This window comes from Oncorhynchus masou, chromosome 12, assembly GCF_036934945.1.
Source record: "Oncorhynchus masou masou isolate Uvic2021 chromosome 12, UVic_Omas_1.1, whole genome shotgun sequence".
Classification (NCBI taxonomy): Eukaryota; Metazoa; Chordata; class Actinopteri; order Salmoniformes; family Salmonidae; genus Oncorhynchus; species Oncorhynchus masou.
In genome coordinates this window covers 11,647,712-11,666,633 of record NC_088223.1, presented here as the reverse complement: position 1 = coordinate 11,666,633, position 18,922 = coordinate 11,647,712, and the positions used below count along the sequence as shown (strand labels likewise).

The following is an 18,922-nucleotide window of genomic DNA, read 5'->3' as shown; positions in this document are numbered from 1 at the left end:
ATTACAGTATGTATTGTTGTGGGTGGACATTACAGTATGTATTGTTGTGACATTACAGTATGTATTGTTGTGACATTACAGTATGTATTGTTGTGGGTGTACATTACATAGTGTCAACCGTCTATCCTCTCTCCACCAGTCCCTCTCCCACTGTGAGCTGATAACTGACGACGGTATCAGGGCGCTGAGCAGCAGTGTGTGTGGACAGGAGCGCCTCACGGTGGTGGAGTTGGATAACTGCCCTCTGATCACAGACGGGACTCTGGAGCACCTGAAAAACTGCCACCGCCTGGAGAGGATAGAACTCTACGACTGCCAGCAGGTCACCAGGGCCGGCATCAAACGCATACGGGTCAGCCATCACCAACACTACATCTCCCAAGCTGCATCACTATAGCTGTAATGTCAAAGCTCCTGCATGGCCTGATGGGAATTGTAGTTTCCTATGGAAAGAATAGAATTTCCCCCACACTGTTGTATTATACTCCTATTGAGTGTATTGCAGCGTTGCAGGCTGTCAAATGAAATACATGGGAGAATATACAACAGTGTGGAACATTGCTGCATTTGAAATGACGGAGCTCCTGCCTCTCCCTATAGGCCCATCTCCCAGAGATAAAGGTCCACGCCTACTTTGCCCCGGTGACGCCCCCTCCCTCGGTGCACGGCGGGGGCCATAGGATGTGTCGCTGCTGCGTCATCCTCTGACAGTGGAGGAGGATGAACCCCTCCACGACGACACGACACCCTGAACCCCTCCACGACGACACGACACCCTGAACCCTGAACCCCGCCACGACACCCTGAACCCCGCCACGACACCCTGAACCCCGCCACGACACCCTGAACCCCGCCACGACACCCTGAACCCCGCCACGACACCCTGAACCCCTCCACGACGACACGACACCCTGAACCCCTCCACAACACCCTGAACCCCTCCACGACGACACGACACCCTGAACCCCGCCACGACACCCTGAACCCCGCCACGACGACACGACACCCTGAACCCCGCCACGACACCCTGAACCCCGCCACGACACGACACTCTGAACCCCGCCACAACACCCTGAACCCCGCCACAACACCCTGAACCCCGCCACGACGACACAACGACACAACACCCTGAACCCCGCCACGACAACACAACGACACAACACCCTGAACCCCGCCACAACACCCTGAACCCCTCCACAACGACACAACAACACCCTGAACCCCGCCACAACACCCTGAACCCCGCCACAACACCCTGAACCCCTCCACAACGACACAACAACACCCTGAACCCCGCCACAACACCCTGAACCCCTCCACAACGACACAACAACACCCTGAACCCCGCCACAACACCCTGAACCCCTCCACAACGACACAACACCCTGAACCCCGCCACAACACCCTGAACCCCTCCACAACACCCTGAACCCCGCCACAACACCCTGAACCCCGCCACAACACCCTGAACCCCGCCACAACAACCTGAACCCCTCCACAACACCCTGAACCCCGCCACAACACCCTGAACCCCGCCACGACGACACAACACCCTGAACCCCGCCACAACACCCTGAACCCCGCCACGACGACACAACACCCTGAACCCCGCCACAACACCCTGAACCCCGCCACGACGACACAACACCCTGAATCCCTCCACAACACCCTGAACCCCGCCACGACGACACAACACCCTGAACCCCGCCACGACGACACAACACCCTGAACCCCGCCACAACACCCTGAACCCCGCCACGACGACACAACACCCTGAACCTATAACCGCAAGGTCATGTTCACTAGGCACTAAACAGGAGGTTTTTGAAAATTGTTCTTCCCAAACTTTTTCCAATGATTAAACAAAATTGTTACTTTTAATGTTAAATGTTTTTCTACGGTCTGACCCCCCCCCAATCCCCCCATCACTACTGGTCTCTGATCCATACAGACTGATTGATCACTACTGGTCTCTGATCCATACAGACTGATTGATCACTACTGATAAATTATCATTTGGACTCTTTCTGAGGTTCCTATTCAGGGGAGGAGGGGTGGGGTCTTCTCTCTCTGACAGAACTCGACCATCCCTCACCTTCCAGACCCCTCCTCTCCAAAACTACCCTCACCTTCCAGACCCCTCCTCTCCAAAACTACCCTCACCTTCCAGACCCCTCCTCTCCAATACTACTCTCACCTTCCAGAGCCCAGACCCCTCCTCTCCAAAACTACCCTCACCTTCCAGACCCCTCCTCTCCAAAACTACCCTCACCTTCCAGACCCCTCCTCTCCAAAACTACCCTCACCTTCCAGACCCCTCCTCTCCAATACTACCCTCACCTTCCAGACCCCTCCTCTCCAATACTACTCTCACCTTCCAGAGCCCAGACCCCTCCTCTCCAAAACTACTCTTACCTTCCAGACCCCTCCTCTCCAAAACTACCCTCACCTTCCAGACCCCTCCTCTCCAAAACTACTCTCACCTTCCAGACCCCTCCTCTCCAATACTACTCTCACCTTCCAGACCCCTCCTCTCCAAAACTACCCTCACCTTCCAGACCCCTCCTCTCCAAAACTACCCTCACCTTCCAGACCCCTCCTCTCCAAAACTACCCTCACCTTCCAGAGCCCAGACCCCTCCTCTCCAAAACTACTCTTACCTTCCAGACCCCTCCTCTCCAAAACTACCCTCACCTTCCAGACCCCTCCTCTCCAAAACTACTCTCACCTTCCAGACCCCTCCTCTCCAAAACTACTCTCACCTTCCAGACCCCTCCTCTCCAAAACTACCCTCACCTTCCAGACCCCTCCTCTCCAAACCTACCCTCACCTTCCAGACCCCTCCTCTCCAAAACTACCCTCACCTTCCAGGCCCCTCCTCTCCAAAACTACCCTCACCTTCCAGACCCCTCCTCTCCAAAACTACCCTCACCTTCCAGGCCCCTCCTATCCAAAACTACCCTCACCTTCCAGACCCCTCCTCTCCCAACTACCCTCACCTTCCAGACCCCTCCTCTCCAAAACTACCCTCACCTTCCAGACCCCTCCTCTCCAATACTACCCTCACCTTCCAGACCCCTCCTCTCCAAAACTACCCTCACCTTCCAGACCCCTCCTCTCCAATACTACCCTCACCTTCCAGACCCCTCCTCTCCAAAACTACCCTCACCTTCCAGACCCCTCCTCTCCAAATCTACCCTCACCTTCCAGACCCCTCCTCTCCAAAACTACTCTCACCTTCCAGACCCCTCCTCTCCAATACTACCCTCACCTTCCAGACCCCTCCTCTCCAAAACTACCCTCACCTTCCAGACCCCTCCTCTCCAAAACTACCCTCACCTTCCAGACCCCTCCTCTCCAAAACTACTCTCACCTTCCAGACCCCTCCTCTCCAAAACTACCCTCACCTTCCAGACCCCTCCTCTCCAAAACTTGGACTAGTGGATGAGGTGGATGATCCTAAATAGGCAGAGGACTAAAACCCACAAAATGTTGGACAGTGTTATTCAGGAAGGTGGAATGGTACGGAACGTGCACATAGAAGTACGTTGTGTAGAAGAGACGTGATGAGGAGCGTTGGTAATCGTGTCTGCTCCATATGTTACATTTTTATCTGCAAGGTTTCCACAGTCTTGCCCTTCTAACCACACCCCCTGGACAATGCATCACTCTGGGTGAACTTCATCTCAACCAATCACATGCCACCTCTGTGTGACCGTGCTGCGAGTCAACCTGCTGCAACCAATCGACTCGCACAGCTCTTTGGGCGTGAAAAGGGGATTCTGGGAAGTGTAGTGATTCTGGGTGTGAGCAGAGAGGATGCTGGGATAGCCCTGACTTACGGCGATGTAGGGGACACCACTAAACTCCGCCCATCCAGAGGCAAACAGAAAACCAGAAGTACAAAGCTGAACATTTTGACATTTTTGTTGTGCACCTGAGAACCTGCCTGTTTGAGACTGTTTTTGTTTGTAAGAGTGTTTTACAATGAGGGCAACAAAACTATTACAATATGGCAACTCGCCCTCGGATTGGAGTTGGCCAGTAACAAATGATTATTTTCCCTCTTTTTCAGTGCGTATTGTTATTGTCCATGCTCATCTATCCAGAGGGAGATCAGATCTGTGCATCTCTCCTTTTGAAAAGAATGAAAACAAACTGTTACTGTTGGACAGAAATGGACTGTCTCTGTCAGAAACGAGCATCTAAGGAAATCCCTGGAACGTGTGTACTCTGGGCCTTCTGTGTGGCTGTGGAACACACAGGCTGGTTCCAAACTGACCACTAGCCCCTTGACCACTAAGCAACTCCTCACTCACCCTCATTGAAATTAAACGGAGAGGTATGAGCCTATGGGATGATCTTTAGATTAAAAAAAAAAAAAAAAAAATCTGGAGCAGTGGATTCGAGCAACATGGCAGATACTTCACACAGTTCACCAGATGGAGATTGAGGTCAAGATATAGACTGCTATGTTTACTGGTACCTACCATGTAATCTCTCGTGGACAGATGTGCATAACATAACTGGTATCGTAGCATCTGTCAGCAGACTGGGTTGCGCCCACCAATGAAATTTGTTTCCTGTGCGCAGGTCTTTCATCACTGATCATTTGGACAAATCATGATTTCGCAGGCGTCTTTTGAATTTCGGAAGAGTAGGGAACATTTGGCCAATACACCTCTCCTGTAACCTGCAGAGGGAAGTGGAGCTCCTAGTTCTGCTTCCGTATCCTCGTTCTAGTATATTTTCTAAAACGTCTGCCCCCAGAATTTAATTAAGCATCTAACGCAATTGCACAGGATTTTTCATTCTGGGTGTCCGAGATTACCTACCATGTGCTTTCAGATGTTCCCGGGGCTAAGGGAAGGGGTCAGGGCAAGGGGCCAGTCTTTGGTTTGGGACAAGGCCTGTCTGTGTTCTGTCGCAGACATGTGCACAGCGTGTAGTATATAATATGGGTGTTTGACTCAGATGCTTCTGGTTCTAGGTCAATAAGCTGACTGACCTCTAGGGTTGGGGTCAGTTCTTTATTAATTCAGTCTTTGAAATGGAATTGATCCCAACCCTGCTGACCTCACTATGTGGCAATGATACTAACGCCTCTCTTTGACAGCTGTTCTAACAGGAGCTTTATGTTAAAAATGAATAAATATAACATAAATAAATCGAATAACTGATTAGTAAACGTGCTCTGACTGGCTCTACAGTGAAATTTGATAAAAATAAATGTTCTGAGTAGCGCTTACTCTGATACTCACTGTCTGTGTGGCGTGTGTGTGTGATAGCAATGTAATCTTCATCCTGACCAGCAGATGTCGCTGAAGTGCTATATAAAATCTGAGGCACACCCAAATCTGGATCCATCATCAATATTTTATATCTTCTTCATGTTCAGGTCCTTTTACTTTGAGAAAATAGAGTGAAATACACCTATTACGATTATCCTTATCCAGGCTGCAGTAAGACTTCCAACTTCAATAGATTCCTTTTTAAATGAGGGTTTGGTTTAATATTCTTTAACAACAAGCCGGAAAAGTGATCAACTGTATAATTATTACTTTAGGGATAGACCTACCTCAATCTGATCAGTTCTAGGTAATAGCCATTAGCAGCAGCGGTACTACTGCAGTTTCCATATTCATGTATAAAGAAAGGATGGATGGGTTGTTATTTAGCTTGGCATGGAAAATATTATATTTTCCTTCTCAAATAAGATGAACTATTAAACTTTTATAACGCCGTTCTTATTTTGGGGTGCTGTCCAAATTTTTCTGTTCATTCGTGACGTTTTCTCGTTTATGAATAAGAAACGGACTGGGGATTTTCAGTCAGGCAATATGTTGAATAGCTGTGCACAGTTCCCGGAAAAACCATGGTTGCCATGTTGGAGAAATTTACCTTTTTATGGATTCATGGGAGATGCATTTAAAAATGTTTAACCTTTATTTTAGCAGGCATTCTCATTGAGACCAAGGTCTCTTCTACAAGTGAGCCCTGCATACACACTTTAGAAATACAACATAATACAAATATACAAGATTACAAACACACTCAAGTAAAACCATCACATACCCCCTGAGAGGCACCAGTACATCTAGTTGTAGGGAAATCTGTAGATTGTTCCATACATGGGATGCAAATAAACTACCTTCAGTATGTTTTTAAGGTTGTATTTATTCAATAAAAGGTAGAAACAGAGAAGGGCTGTAAGGGGAAAGAATGACTTGGACAACTTAAATTGTCTCTGGTGCTACTCCAATCTGCACGATCGTTGCAGTGGATGTACTGTGTGTATGTGCACTTATGTGTGACTTTGGGTTTGAACACAACTCAAGTCTCTTGCTCATCACAAGCCCGCTGAGCTAAAGCCTCGGGAAATAAAACCTAAGGCTGATCTGCTGTTCAAATGTAATATGCCCTTTAGGTTTTTGAAAAAATATATATATATTTAATGAGCTTACAACATATAAAAAAAACAATGACCTACTGTTCCATTGATAATGTTGATGTTTTCATAGACATGAGGCTACAACGAACATTGACATTTGACTGAAGTCCTTGACCACTACACAATACTACATAGGTAAGGTAGCTACAGCATTAGCCTGGGTAATGGACTAAAGGAGACTACCGTAAGGTCCTTGTACGAAGGAGTAACATGTTCTGTTTACAGGGTGAATTGGCTCTGGAAGCTAAAACCGCCAAATACTCCCTTCTAAATGGGAATCGATTCTCCATTCGGTGCGGTTCTAGAAACATCAACCCCTCTACTTTCATATCACATCAAAATAATTCCACAAATGCAAAAAAAACAAAACTATTTCAATTGGCTCATTCATCTGCCCTCTTCTCCCCTGTAACTATTCCCCAGGTAATTGCTGTAAATAGAGTGTGTTCTCAGTGAACTTACCTGGTCAAATGAGGGTTAAATAAAAACAAGTAAATACACACTTACTGTACACGGTTTTATCACAGATGGATCCGACAGTGTTTTTCAGTGACAAGATTGTGACATCTGTCTTCTGTTCACCCACAGGTGTTCGGCGACAGACGGCAGCAGTAATTAACACAGGTGGTCCACTCTGTCTTCTGTTGTCCGTAAACAAGTGCAGTAACATGGCAGTGTGGGAACCATAACCCTATAAAGGTTGTGTATCAATTTGACCCTTTTTTTTCTTCTTCTAAATTATTTCCCATTTCGATGAAAGATCAGGTCCTTTGTGCTTTCAAAACCGTACCGCAAGCGATGCGTGTCAATGTTCAGACCAAGTGTCGCTGCTCTTAACAAAACTCCCCCGTACAGAAGACTCTTGTCCAATGACCTTTGTGTGTGTAATGGAACAGAGAGTCGTGATCAAGGGCGAGGTGCTGCATTCGCACATTTCCCAGATTGTACCTTTTTTAAAGTTTGACCTTTTAAATGTAATTTATGGGGAACATCTGCAAAAACAGCTTGAAATAGGGGCGTGGGGAGACCGAAATGTTAATCGATTTCATGCAACACCAAGACGACACAGGAGGCTGCGGAGGGGAGGACCGCTAATAATGTCTGGGATGGAATGGTATGGAAACTATGTGTTTGAGTTCAATATCATTCTGTTTGAGCGATTACTGTGAGCCCGTCCTCCCCAATTAAGGTGTCACCAACCTCCTGTGGTAGACACATTAAATCCACAGTAGTTGTTTATTTTTTTATGTCTAGAATTTAAAAAAATATATTTTATAAAGAATTCTAAGTAAACTCTGATGTTTTGTAGTCTCCTTTAATGAATGCTAGATAGTGAAACAAAATAAAACAACTGGCAACCCTGCGAAGGACACTCATCCGCCTTCGTCAGACTGCTCGTTTGCGCGGCAGGCCTGCTAGTAAACTGCAGTCACCGGCTGGCTCCTGTTTTCAGCGGGGGAGGGTTTCGCTAGACAGCTGTAGTAGGGGCGATTGTTCCCTTGATTAAAAGTAGCCAGCAGGAACCTGCGGGTTAGAAAGCAAGAGTTTTGACGAAACTTTATTTTGAAGGGTTTTGACAAGAGAGACTATCATATAATGGAATACAAAAACCGAAACAAGGTGTCAGGCCTGTGGCCAACGTTGCTTCCTTCAGCTTGCTAACTATTAGCTAGTTGTTCCCATTGATGTGTGTAGCTAGATTCGTCAGTTTAGCCAGCTAGCTTGTGTTGTTGTTGTGGGTCCATAATACACGGGACCTGGTTGGTTCTACCGCACATTGTTGTAATTTTTCTAAAACTTTTTTAAAAGTTATTGCTTGTTAAGGTATCTATCCCGAGAGAAACATTCTCTGTTATCTTTCTCTGAAATCAAAAGTCGAGCAGTGTGTGTCTTTTAAGACAAAGTGATTTGCGCTTTGCCAAGTTAATTTGACAGGCGTTTTGTTTTTGTTGGTAACTGTCCTCGGCTCAGAATTAAAGACCGGACCTTTTTCCCCCCCTTCTCCATCCAACCCTGCTACCAACCGGACAGTACCACGTTAGTCTGTCTGACACCAGGAGCTGACCACACATCACTGCCTGCTCAATGGAGGAACATGACAACATGGACTATTTATATCAGCAGGTCCTGCAGAAAGACGTTACCCGCAGGTTGCAGGTCGGGCAGGATTTAATAGACTACCTGAACGACCCGCAGAGGTCCTCCGATGTGGAACAAGACAAACCCCGGCTGGATAAAACCATAGATGAGCTGACGGGATGGGTCAACGCCAGCAACTACAAGGTGAGACCGCAGCACATGGGGGCATTGCGGTGGACACTGCAGACGGTGGTCCCTTGATTATGATCCCCCCCCCCCCTGAACTATCCGGCTTTTTGGACCCTGTTTCACTAACGTAGTTCTTTGATATACATGGTTTTGTGATAGGATGTCGCAAGTTTGCTAGCCAGGGATGATTATTCTCAGTGTGGGGACATTTAGTTAACTAGGACGGAGAAGCTACTCAGGAATAACGAGCTGTCACCACAGACAGTGTTATTTTGTGAAGCAGGGCGGTCTCGCTGTAGCAGAGGGATATATCTTCTAACTGTAATCTCATTGAAACGGAGATAATCTGATTCGAACAGAGAGAGCCCACTAATCTCCCCCGTAATTGGGTCTAACATTTTTGCGTTTTCTTTTGAGTAGTGGGACACTTTCTTTGAATGGAAAAGGTTTAATAATAAGACGTCAGGTCGCTCTGCTGTCCAGCCTCGATTGATCAGCCGATTAGCTAGAAAAATAATACTATTGTATTAAAAGGTCTAATACAAGTAATGCGTTATATTGTGACTCTTAATGTAATGAATGTACTGGGATTGAGTTAGATATTCAGTTGTATGTCGGCTGGCGGTAGTAGTGGACTGTGTGCTTGGAGGAGGACCCCATTGTCAGAGCGCCTTGAGGATGGGGGAGGGGTCGGGCCGTGTTATAATGTCATATCTGTGGAAAATGATGGATTGTGGCCTTTGTTTTCTTTGCTAAATGTATCTCCTCATAATCCCAGACAGTTATGTCTGAACTATACACCATGGAATGAATCCTTGAATCAGACACTGAAGAAGGTGAGGCTGGTTAAGTCCACTGGAGGTGAATCCATTACAACTAATACAGAACAAAAATATAAACGCAACATGCTAAACATGCTAGAACATTTTTACTGAGTTACAGTTCATATAAAGGAAATCAGTCAATTGAAATGCATTCATGAGTACAGATACAGATGTGCATCTGTTGGTCACAGATACCTTAAAAATGTAGTGGAGTGGATCAGAAAACCATTCAGTATCTGGTGTGACCACTATTTTCCTCATGCAGCGTGACACATCTTCTTCACATATAGTTGATCAGGCTGTTGTTGATTGTGGTCTGATGTGGAATGTTGTCCCACTCCTCTTCAATGGAGTGTGCGAATTTGCTTGCTATTGGTGAGAACTGGGACACGTTGTCGTACACGTCGATCCAGAGCATCCCAAACATGCTCAATGGTTGACATGTCTGGTGAGTATGCAGGCCTTGGAAGAATTGGGACATTTTCAGCTTCCAGGAATTGTGTCCAGATCCTTGCAACATGGGGCCGTGCATTATCATGCTGAAACATGAGGTGATGGTGGCAGATGAATGGCACGACAGTGGGCCTCAGGATCTCGTCACAGTATCTCTATGCATTGAAATTTCCATAGACAAAATGCAATTGTGTTCATTGTGCATAGTTTATGCCTGCCAAGGCTATAACCCCACCGTCATCATAGGCTCTGTTCACAACCTTGACATCAGCAAACTGCTCGCCCACACAATGCCATACACGTTGTCTGCGGTTGTGAAGCTGTTTGGACGTACTGCCAAGTTCTCTAAAATGACATTGGAGGCAGCTTATGGTAGAGAAATGAACATTCAATTATCCGGCAACACTTCTGTTGGACATTCCTGCTGTCAGCATGCCAATTGCACGCTCTCTAAACTTGAGACATCTGTGGCAATGTTGTGTGTCCGATCTGCACATTTTAGTGGCCTTTTTTTGCCCCCCTGTGTATTAATATTGCTGTTTAATCAGCTTTTTGATATGCCACACCAGTCAGGTGGATGGATTATCTTGGCAAAGGAGAAATGCTCACCAACAGCGATATAAACTAATTTATACCCCCCAAATTTGAGAGAAATGCGTTGTGCAAATGGATTTTTTTTATTTCAAATCATAAAACATGCGAACAAAGCTTTTACATGTTGCGTTAACATTTTTGGTGTGGTGTATTTTAAAGATGTTTCTTTTACCTTCTCTAGTATAACACCAGTGTTTTAAGCCTATGGAAGTCTTAGGCTGGAATGGAGTAAAGGTCACACTACTTTCCAGAAGAGCCAGTGAAATAAAACTATCATCAACCCTTAACAGTGTCCTCTTATTTCCCTGAGGGTTATAGGTCATATTACAGGGAACAATAAGATGATGACAGTTTGACAGAAACACAGATGTGAAAACAGGATAATGCTGTAATTACTACGTTGGCCAGGGTGGGATTTAGAGTTCGTAATATGAGCCTGGTCCAATTACAACTGAATTCCCTATTCCATAGCGAGCTCCTTCAATGTTTACAGTATAGATCTGTGGGCCGTATTCACAAAGCTTCTCAAAACTACTGATTTTCATTAATTTTATTCTTCATGATTTTAAATGTTTTTTTACTTTGCTCTCCAAATAATAGCTCCTAATTGGTCGAGAGGAGAGAAGGGGAGTGGCCGTCTTCTGTGAAGATGCTGAGTCATCCCAGATGAGAGAGAAGGGAGAAGGGAGGGGAAGTGAGAGTGTAGAGGGGGAAAGATTAATGGATGCAGAGTGACCCGGAGAGCTGTGTCCAGACTGAGGTTGACTCACTCGGAGAGCTGTGTCCAGACTGAGGTTGACTCACTCGGAGAGCTGTGTCCAGACTGAGATTGACTCACTCGGAGAGCTGTGTCCAGACTGAGGTTGACTCACTCGGAGAGCTGTGTCCAGACTGAGGTTGACTCACTCGGAGAGCTGTGTCCAGACTGAGGTTGACTCACTCGGAGAGCTGTGTCCAGACTGAGGTTGACTCACTCGGAGAGCTGTGTCCAGACTGAGGTTGACTCACTCGGAGAGCTGTGTCCAGACTGAGGTTGACTCACTCGGAGAGCTGTGTCCAGACTGAGGTTGACTCACTCGGAGAGCTGTGTCCAGACTGAGGTTGACTCACTCGGAGAGCTGTGTCCAGACTGAGGTTGACTCACTCGGAGAGCTGTGTCCAGACTGAGATTGACTCACTCGGAGAGCTGTGTCCAGACTGAGGTTGACTCACTCGGAGAGCTGTGTCCAGACTGAGGTTGACTCACTCGGAGAGCTGTGTCCAGACTGAGATTGACTCACTCGGAGAGCTGTGTCCAGACTGAGACTGCTAATGCTGCTGGTGCCTCTTAGAGTACTACCGTATGAGTCATAATACCCATAAACCTCGTGGGTAAAACAAGGAAATGGTTCCAATCATTTTTCCCATAGAGGATTTTAGATACACTTCAAATAGGGGCGGTGTTTCGTGAAGGCTTTACCCTGGTGTGACGTTCTGATAATTGTAAATCTCTCTAGAACAAGGTGACTTTTTAAATAAATATGTTTGCCTGTATTTACCCCCCACAAATTAAATGTGACCGACTTCCTTGATTCGGTCTTATGTAGCAAAATGTGGTTTTAATTGTTTTAATTATTTTAACTTAATATAATACATGAATAAAATCAGTTTAGCCTCAAGTAAATAATGAAACATGTTCAATTTGGTTTAAATAAGTGTTGGAGAAGAAAGTAAAAGTGCAATATGTGCTATGTAAGAAAGCTAATGTTTCAGTTCCTTGCTCAGAACATGAGAACATATGAAAGCTGGTGGTTCCTTTTAACATGTCTTCAATATTCCCAGGTAAGAAGTTTTAGGTTGTAGTTATTATAGGAATTATAGGACTATTTCCCTCTATACCATTTGTTTTTCATTAACCTTTGACTATTGGATGTTCTTATAGGCACTTTAGTATTGCCAGTGTAACAGTATAGCTTCCGTTCCTCTCCTCGCTCCTCCCTGGGCTCGAACCAGCAACACAACGACAACAGCCACCATCGAATCAGCGTTACCCATGCAGAGCAAGGGGAACAACTACTAGAAGGCTCAGAGCGAGTGACGTTTGAAACGCTATTAGCGCGAGCTAACTAGCCAGCCATTTCACTTCGGTTACACCAGCCTCATCTCGGGAGTTAATAGGCATGAATTCAAAAAACAGCGCAATGCTTGACGCACCACGAAGTTCCTAGCTAGCAACTTACCTTGGCTTACTGCATTCGCGTAACAGGCAGTCTCCTTGTGGAGTGCAACGAGAGAGAGGCAGGTAGGTTATTGCATTGGACTAGTTAACTGTAAGGTTGCAAGATTGGATCCCCCGAGCTGACAAGGTGAAAATCTGTCGTTCTGCCCCTGAAGGAGGCAGTTAACCCACTGTTCCTAGGCCGTCATTGAAAATACAATGTGTTCTTAACTGACTTGCCTAGTTAAATAAAGGTATAAATCTTTTTACAAAATCAGCAAATCGGCGCCCAAAAATACCGATTTCCGATTGTTATGAAAACTTGAAATCGGCCATTCCGATTAATCGGTCGACCTCTAGTATGTACAAGAACAATATCAATAACCATATCAGTGATAGATGAGGTAGTTATATGCATACAATCAGGGGTAAAGTGGCTGAGCAACAGGATAAAATAATTAATAATAGCAGCAACATATGGTTGGTGTGTGTGTTAGGAGAGAGTCATGTGGATAGAGGAACGGCAGATAGTGCTGATGACTGGGAACTCTCTCCCCCGTGATAAACTGGTCTGTCTTCCCCCCCAATGATGAACTGGTCTGTCTCCCCCCCCCATGATGAACTGGTCTGTCTGTCTCCCCCCCCATGATGAACTGGTCTGTCTGTCTCCCCCCCCATGATGAACTGGTCTGTCTTCCCCCCCCCATGATGAACTGGTCTGTCCGAACCAAGCATGACCAAGGGAATCTATATTCGGAGAGCCTGTTTCTGTCCTGTGCTTGATTTTGGTGCAGGACGTGATGTCCAGAGCCTCTACATCGCAAAACTCCCTGATCCGTTTGTTTAGCTGTGTCCAGGAGGTGCTTGTACAGGCAGACCATCAATGGCAGGAAGGATGTCAGTGGTGAGCAGCAGCTGAAACCTGGTCCCGACTGAGTCTGAACGCTACTTGGAGACAACAACACCAGGCTCCAGAGGATCGAAGCTGTAAAACAGGAAATGACTAAATAAATTGAGAAGACATTACAACCTTGCATAACATCAATTCACCTCCCAAGTGTAGATAAGTTGAATATCCTCGTACAATGCAATGAACATGACATCGATCTGAAGTGCTGACACTGTCTGATCTGTGGCCGCGGCCTGAAGTACCAGCCATATGTCTTTTCCACCAGCACCGAACCATCCTCCAGTCCAACCAGCTGTGAGATGTTGACCCCTGTCACAGTGCTGCCCTTCACAACAGCAGCAATCTCAGACAAACTGTTCACTCTGGTCTTTCTGAAGCTCTGCTTGATGAGGCCGAAGCACCAGTCGGTGGCAAACTTGGTGTGACCTGTGATCAGGAAGTGATGGTCCAGACTGTGGTGGAGCTTGTGCATGGTCCACCAGGCACAATACCAGAGCACAGACTTGTTTTGGCCACTGCAGTTGTCACATTTCAGGGCCACACGTGTTTCCCCAATATCGATTGATCGACATGCCTTCATCAATCAAGTAGTTGACTTGTTGTGGTATTCCTTCACAGCAGACACCAAACAAGCCACACTTGCGAGGAGTTAAAAGGTAGATGGGACCTGGCTACATAGGGTCAGAAGGATAGTAGATGGGACCTGGCTACATAGGGTCAGATGGATAGTAGATGGGACCTGGCTACATAGGGTCAGAAGGATAGTAGATGGGACCTGGCTACATAGGGTCAGAAGGATAGTAGATGGGACCTGGCTACATAGGGTCAGAAGGATAGTAGATGGGACCTGGCTACATAGGGTCAGATGGATAGTAGATGGGACCTGGCTACATAGGGTCAGATGGATAGTAGATGTGACCTGGCTACATAGGGTCAGATGGATAGTAGATGTGACCTGGCTACATAGGGTCAGATGGATAGTAGATGTGACTTGGCTACATAGGGTCAGAAGGATAGTAGATGTGACCTGGCTACATAGGGTCAGATGGATAGTAGATGGGACCTGGCTACATAGGGTCAGAAGGATAGTAGATGTGACCTGGCTACATAGGGTCAGAAGGATAGTAGATGGGAGCTGGGTCAGAAGGATTGTAGATGAGACCTGGCTACATAGGGACAGAAGGATAGTAGATGGGACCTGGGTGAGAAGGATAGTAGATGAGACCTGGCTACATAGGGTCAGAAGGATAGTAGATGGGACCTGGCTACATAGGGTCAGAAGGATAGTAGATGGGACCTGGCTACATAGGGTCAGAAGGATAGTAGATGAGACCTGGCTACATAGGGTCAGATGGATAGTAGATGGGACCTGGCTACATAGGGTCAGAAGGATAGTAGATGAGACCTGGCTACATAGGGTCAGAAGGACAGTAGATGGGACCTGGCTACATAGGGTCTGAAGGATAGTAGATGGTACCTGGCTACATAGGGTCAGAAGGACAGTAGATGGGACATGGCTACATAGGGTCTGAAGGATAGTAGATGAGACCTGGCTACATAGGGTCAGGAGGATAGTAGATGGGACCTGGCTACATAGGGTCTGAAGGATAGTAGATGGGACCTGGCTACATAGGGTCAGATGGATAGTAGATGGGACCTGGCTACATAGGGTCAGGAGGATAGTAGATGAGACCTGGCTACATAGGGTCAGAAGGATAGTAGATGGGACCTGGCTACATAGGGTCAGATGGATAGTAGATGGGACCTGGCTACATAGGGTCAGAAGGATAGTAGATGGGACCTGGCTACATAGGGTCAGGAGGATAGTAGATGAGACCTGGGTCAGAAGGATAGTAGATGGGACCTGGCTACATAGGGTCAGGAGGATAGTAGATGAGACCTGGCTACATAGGGTCAGAAGGATAGTAGATGGGACCGAGCTACATAGGGTCTGAAGGATAGTAGATGAGACCTGGCTACATAGGGTCAGAAGGATAGTAGATGGGACCGAGCTACATAGGGTCAGAAGGATAGTAGATGGGACCTGGCTACATAGGGTCAGATGGATAGTAGATGGGACCTGGCTACATAGGGTCAGGAGGATAGTAGATGGGACCTGGCTACATAGGGTCAGATGGATAGTAGATGGGACCTGGCTACATAGGGTCAGATGGATAGTAGATGGGACCTGGCTACATAGGGTCAGATGGATAGTAGATGAGACCTGGCTACATAGGGTCAGAAGGATAGTAGATGGGACCTGGCTACATAGGGTCAGATGGATAGTAGATGGGACCTGGCTACATAGGGTCAAATGGATAGTGCACCTGCAAACAACATCATAACACCCTGTCATTTTCACCCCTGTCAGTCCTTATTTTATTTAACCTTTATTTTACTAGATCTTTACACAGCTCAGTGAAAGGCATTTTACTGCATCCCATATATGATATATTTAGTCTTTATCTATCCATCTATGTCCTTCATCCGTATAAAGGAGGACATGTTGCTTACTTGTTGAGTAAAGTCAAAGCTGTAATGTATCCTGATGTCTTTGCTTGCTGGTTCAGTAGGTGTCCCCAGAGACAACTACAGGTCTTGACAGGTGGTCTTGCAGTCAGCAACCATCTTCTGGTAGTCAGACCGCTCACTCTGAGCAAGTGCTTGCTTTAGCCAGTTCTCTTTTTGATGGGAGGCTTTAGTCCATTCTCCTTATATGACTGGTGGAGGAGAGAGGCGTGTTCTACAGGTCTTTCTGATTGGAGGCTTTAGTCCATTCTCCTTATATGACTGGTGGAGGAGAGACAGGTGTGTTCTGCAGGTCTTTATGATTGGAGGCATTAGTCCATTCTCCTTATATGACTGGTGGAGGAGAGACAGGTGTGTTCTGCAGGTCTTTATGATTGGAGGCATTAGTCCATTCTCCTTGTATGACTGGTGGAGGAGAGACAGGCGTGTTCTACAGGTCTTTCTGATTGGAGGCATTAGTCCATTCTCCTTGTATGACTGGTGGAGGAGAGACAGTCGTGTTCTACAGGTCTTTCTGATTGGAGGCATTAGTCCATTCTCCTTGTATGACTGGAGGAGGAGAGACAGGCGTGTTCTACAGGTCTTTCTGATTGGAGGCATTAGTCCATTCTCCTTGTATGACTGGTGGAGGAGAGAGGCGTGTTCTACAGGTCTTTCTGATTGGAAGCATTAGTCCATTCTCCTTGTATGACTGGTGGAGGAGAGACAGGCGTGTTCTACAGGTCTTTCTGATTGGAGGCATTAGTCCATTCTCATTGTATGACTGGTGGAGGAGAGACAGGCGTGTTCTACAGGTCTTTCTGATTGGAGGCATTAGTCCATTCTCCTTGTATGACTGGTGGAGGAGAGACAGGCGTGTTCTACAGGTCTTTCTGATTGGAGGCATTAGTCCATTCTCCTTGTATGACTGGTGGAGGAGAGACAGTCGTGTTCTACAGGTCTTTCTGATTGGAGGCATTAGTCCATTCTCCTTGTATGACTGGAGGAGGAGAGAGGCGTGTTCTACAGGTCTTTCTGATTGGAGGCATTAGTCCATTCTCCTTGTATGACTGGTGGAGGAGAGACAGTCGTGTTCTACAGGTCTTTCTGATTGGAAGCATTAGTTCATTCTCCTTGTATGACTGGTGGAGGAGAGACAGGTGTGTTCTACAGGTCTTTCTGATTGGAGGCATTAGTCCATTCTCCTTGTATGACTGGTGGAGGAGAGACAGTCGTGTTCTACAGGTCTTTCTGATTGGAAGCATTAGTCCATTCTCCTTGTATGACTGGTGGAGGAGAGACAGGTGTGTTCTACAGGTCTTTCTGATTGGAGGCATTTGTCCATTCTCCTTGTATGACTGGTGGAGGAGAGACAGTCGTGTTCTACAGGTCTTTCTGATTGGAGGCATTAGTCCATTCTCCTTGTATGACTGGTGGAGGAGAGACAGGCGTGTTCTACAGGTCTTTCTGATTGGAGGCATTAGTCCATTCTCCTTGTATGACTGGTGGAGGAGAGAGGCGTGTTCTACAGGTCTTTCTGATTGGAAGCATTAGTCCATTCTCCTTGTATGACTGGTGGAGGAGAGACAGGTGTGTTCTACAGGTCTTTCTGATTGGAGGCATTAGTCCATTCTCCTTGTATGACTGGTGGAGGAGAGACAGGTGTGTTCTACAGGTCTTTCTGATTGGAGGCATTAGTCCATTCTCATTGTATGACTGGTGGAGGAGAGAGGCGTGTTCTACAGGTCTTTCTGATTGGAGGCATTAGTCCATTCTCCTTGTATGACTGGTGGAGGAGAGAGGCGTGTTCTACAGGTCTTTCTGATTGGAAGCATTAGTCCATTCTCCTTGTATGACTGGTGGAGGAGAGACAGGTGTGTTCTACAGGTCTTTCTGATTGGAGGCATTAGTCCATTCTCCTTGTATGACTGGTGGAGGAGAGACAGGTGTGTTCTACAGGTCTTTCTGATTGGAGGCATTAGTCCATTCTCATTGTATGACTGGTGGAGGAGAGAGGCGTGTTCTACAGGTCTTTCTGATTGGAGGCATTAGTCCATTCTCCTTGTATGACTGGTGGAGTAGAGACAGGTGTGTTCTACAGGTCTTTCTGATTGGAGGCATTAGTCCATTCTCCTTGTATGACTGGTGGAGGAGAGAGGCGTGTGCTGAAAGACACATTCCAGGTACAAGTATTGTTGGCATTATTATACAATAGATGGCCTTCGTCACCGTCACACACCTGGTTAACTTAATGGGTCATTTATCATCTGGCGAGTCTTTTGTTTAGACATGCTAGCTAAACAATGAACCATAATCCTAACAACTTTCTGACAAAATTAGAAACGTATAATATCTGAAACGGTAGCTAGCCTCTTACGTTGAGCGCTTCACGGCAGACTGCAACCCCTTTCATTAAATAAGACGTCCTGTGTCGTTTTTGTTTGTGCAGCTTGCTTGGCCCGTTGTGTCAAGTCACTCCGGTTCGTCTGATTCAGTTTCAGCATAGGAGAGCACCAGCATGGTACGATCGTCGTCCTAAAAGTAGTCAATCACTATTTCCCCCCCCCCCCCACTGACCTTTGTCAATAGCGCTTGAAATTCAGGGCAGCAATGTTGTTGAGAGCACAAGCAACACATTTGCTGTTCTCCATGGCTAACGTTATATCTTTAGAAAATAACTGCGGTAGAAAGGATTATCGACTCCTAAGGAGCAGCTC

General features: G+C 46.5%; 2 protein-coding genes across 18 annotated transcripts in view; both read left to right on the top strand.

Annotated features, from left to right (window-relative positions):
* The window catches only part of LOC135549548 (F-box/LRR-repeat protein 2-like), a 39,907-nt gene extending 37,154 nt beyond the window's left edge, over positions 1 to 2,753 (top strand). The window contains exons 13-14 of one of the 2 annotated variants that reach the window (XM_064979610.1): positions 140 to 352; positions 601 to 2,753. In XM_064979610.1, coding sequence (XP_064835682.1) covers positions 140 to 352; positions 601 to 708 — 321 coding nt within the window. In that variant the 3' untranslated portion in view covers positions 709 to 2,753. The remainder of the gene's footprint in view (positions 1 to 139; positions 353 to 600) is intronic. The other variant, XM_064979609.1, reaches the window with a different exon arrangement.
* A 5,106-nt stretch (positions 2,754 to 7,859) lies between these two features.
* Positions 7,860 to 18,922, top strand: part of LOC135549547 (CLIP-associating protein 2-like) — a 152,072-nt gene continuing 141,009 nt past the window's right edge. For 15 of the 16 annotated variants that reach the window (XM_064979605.1, XM_064979602.1, XM_064979607.1 and 12 more), the window contains exon 1: positions 7,860 to 8,734. In XM_064979605.1, the coding sequence (XP_064835677.1) occupies positions 8,537 to 8,734 (198 nt within the window). In that variant the 5' untranslated portion in view covers positions 7,860 to 8,536. The remainder of the gene's footprint in view (positions 8,735 to 18,922) is intronic. The other variant, XM_064979593.1, reaches the window with a different exon arrangement.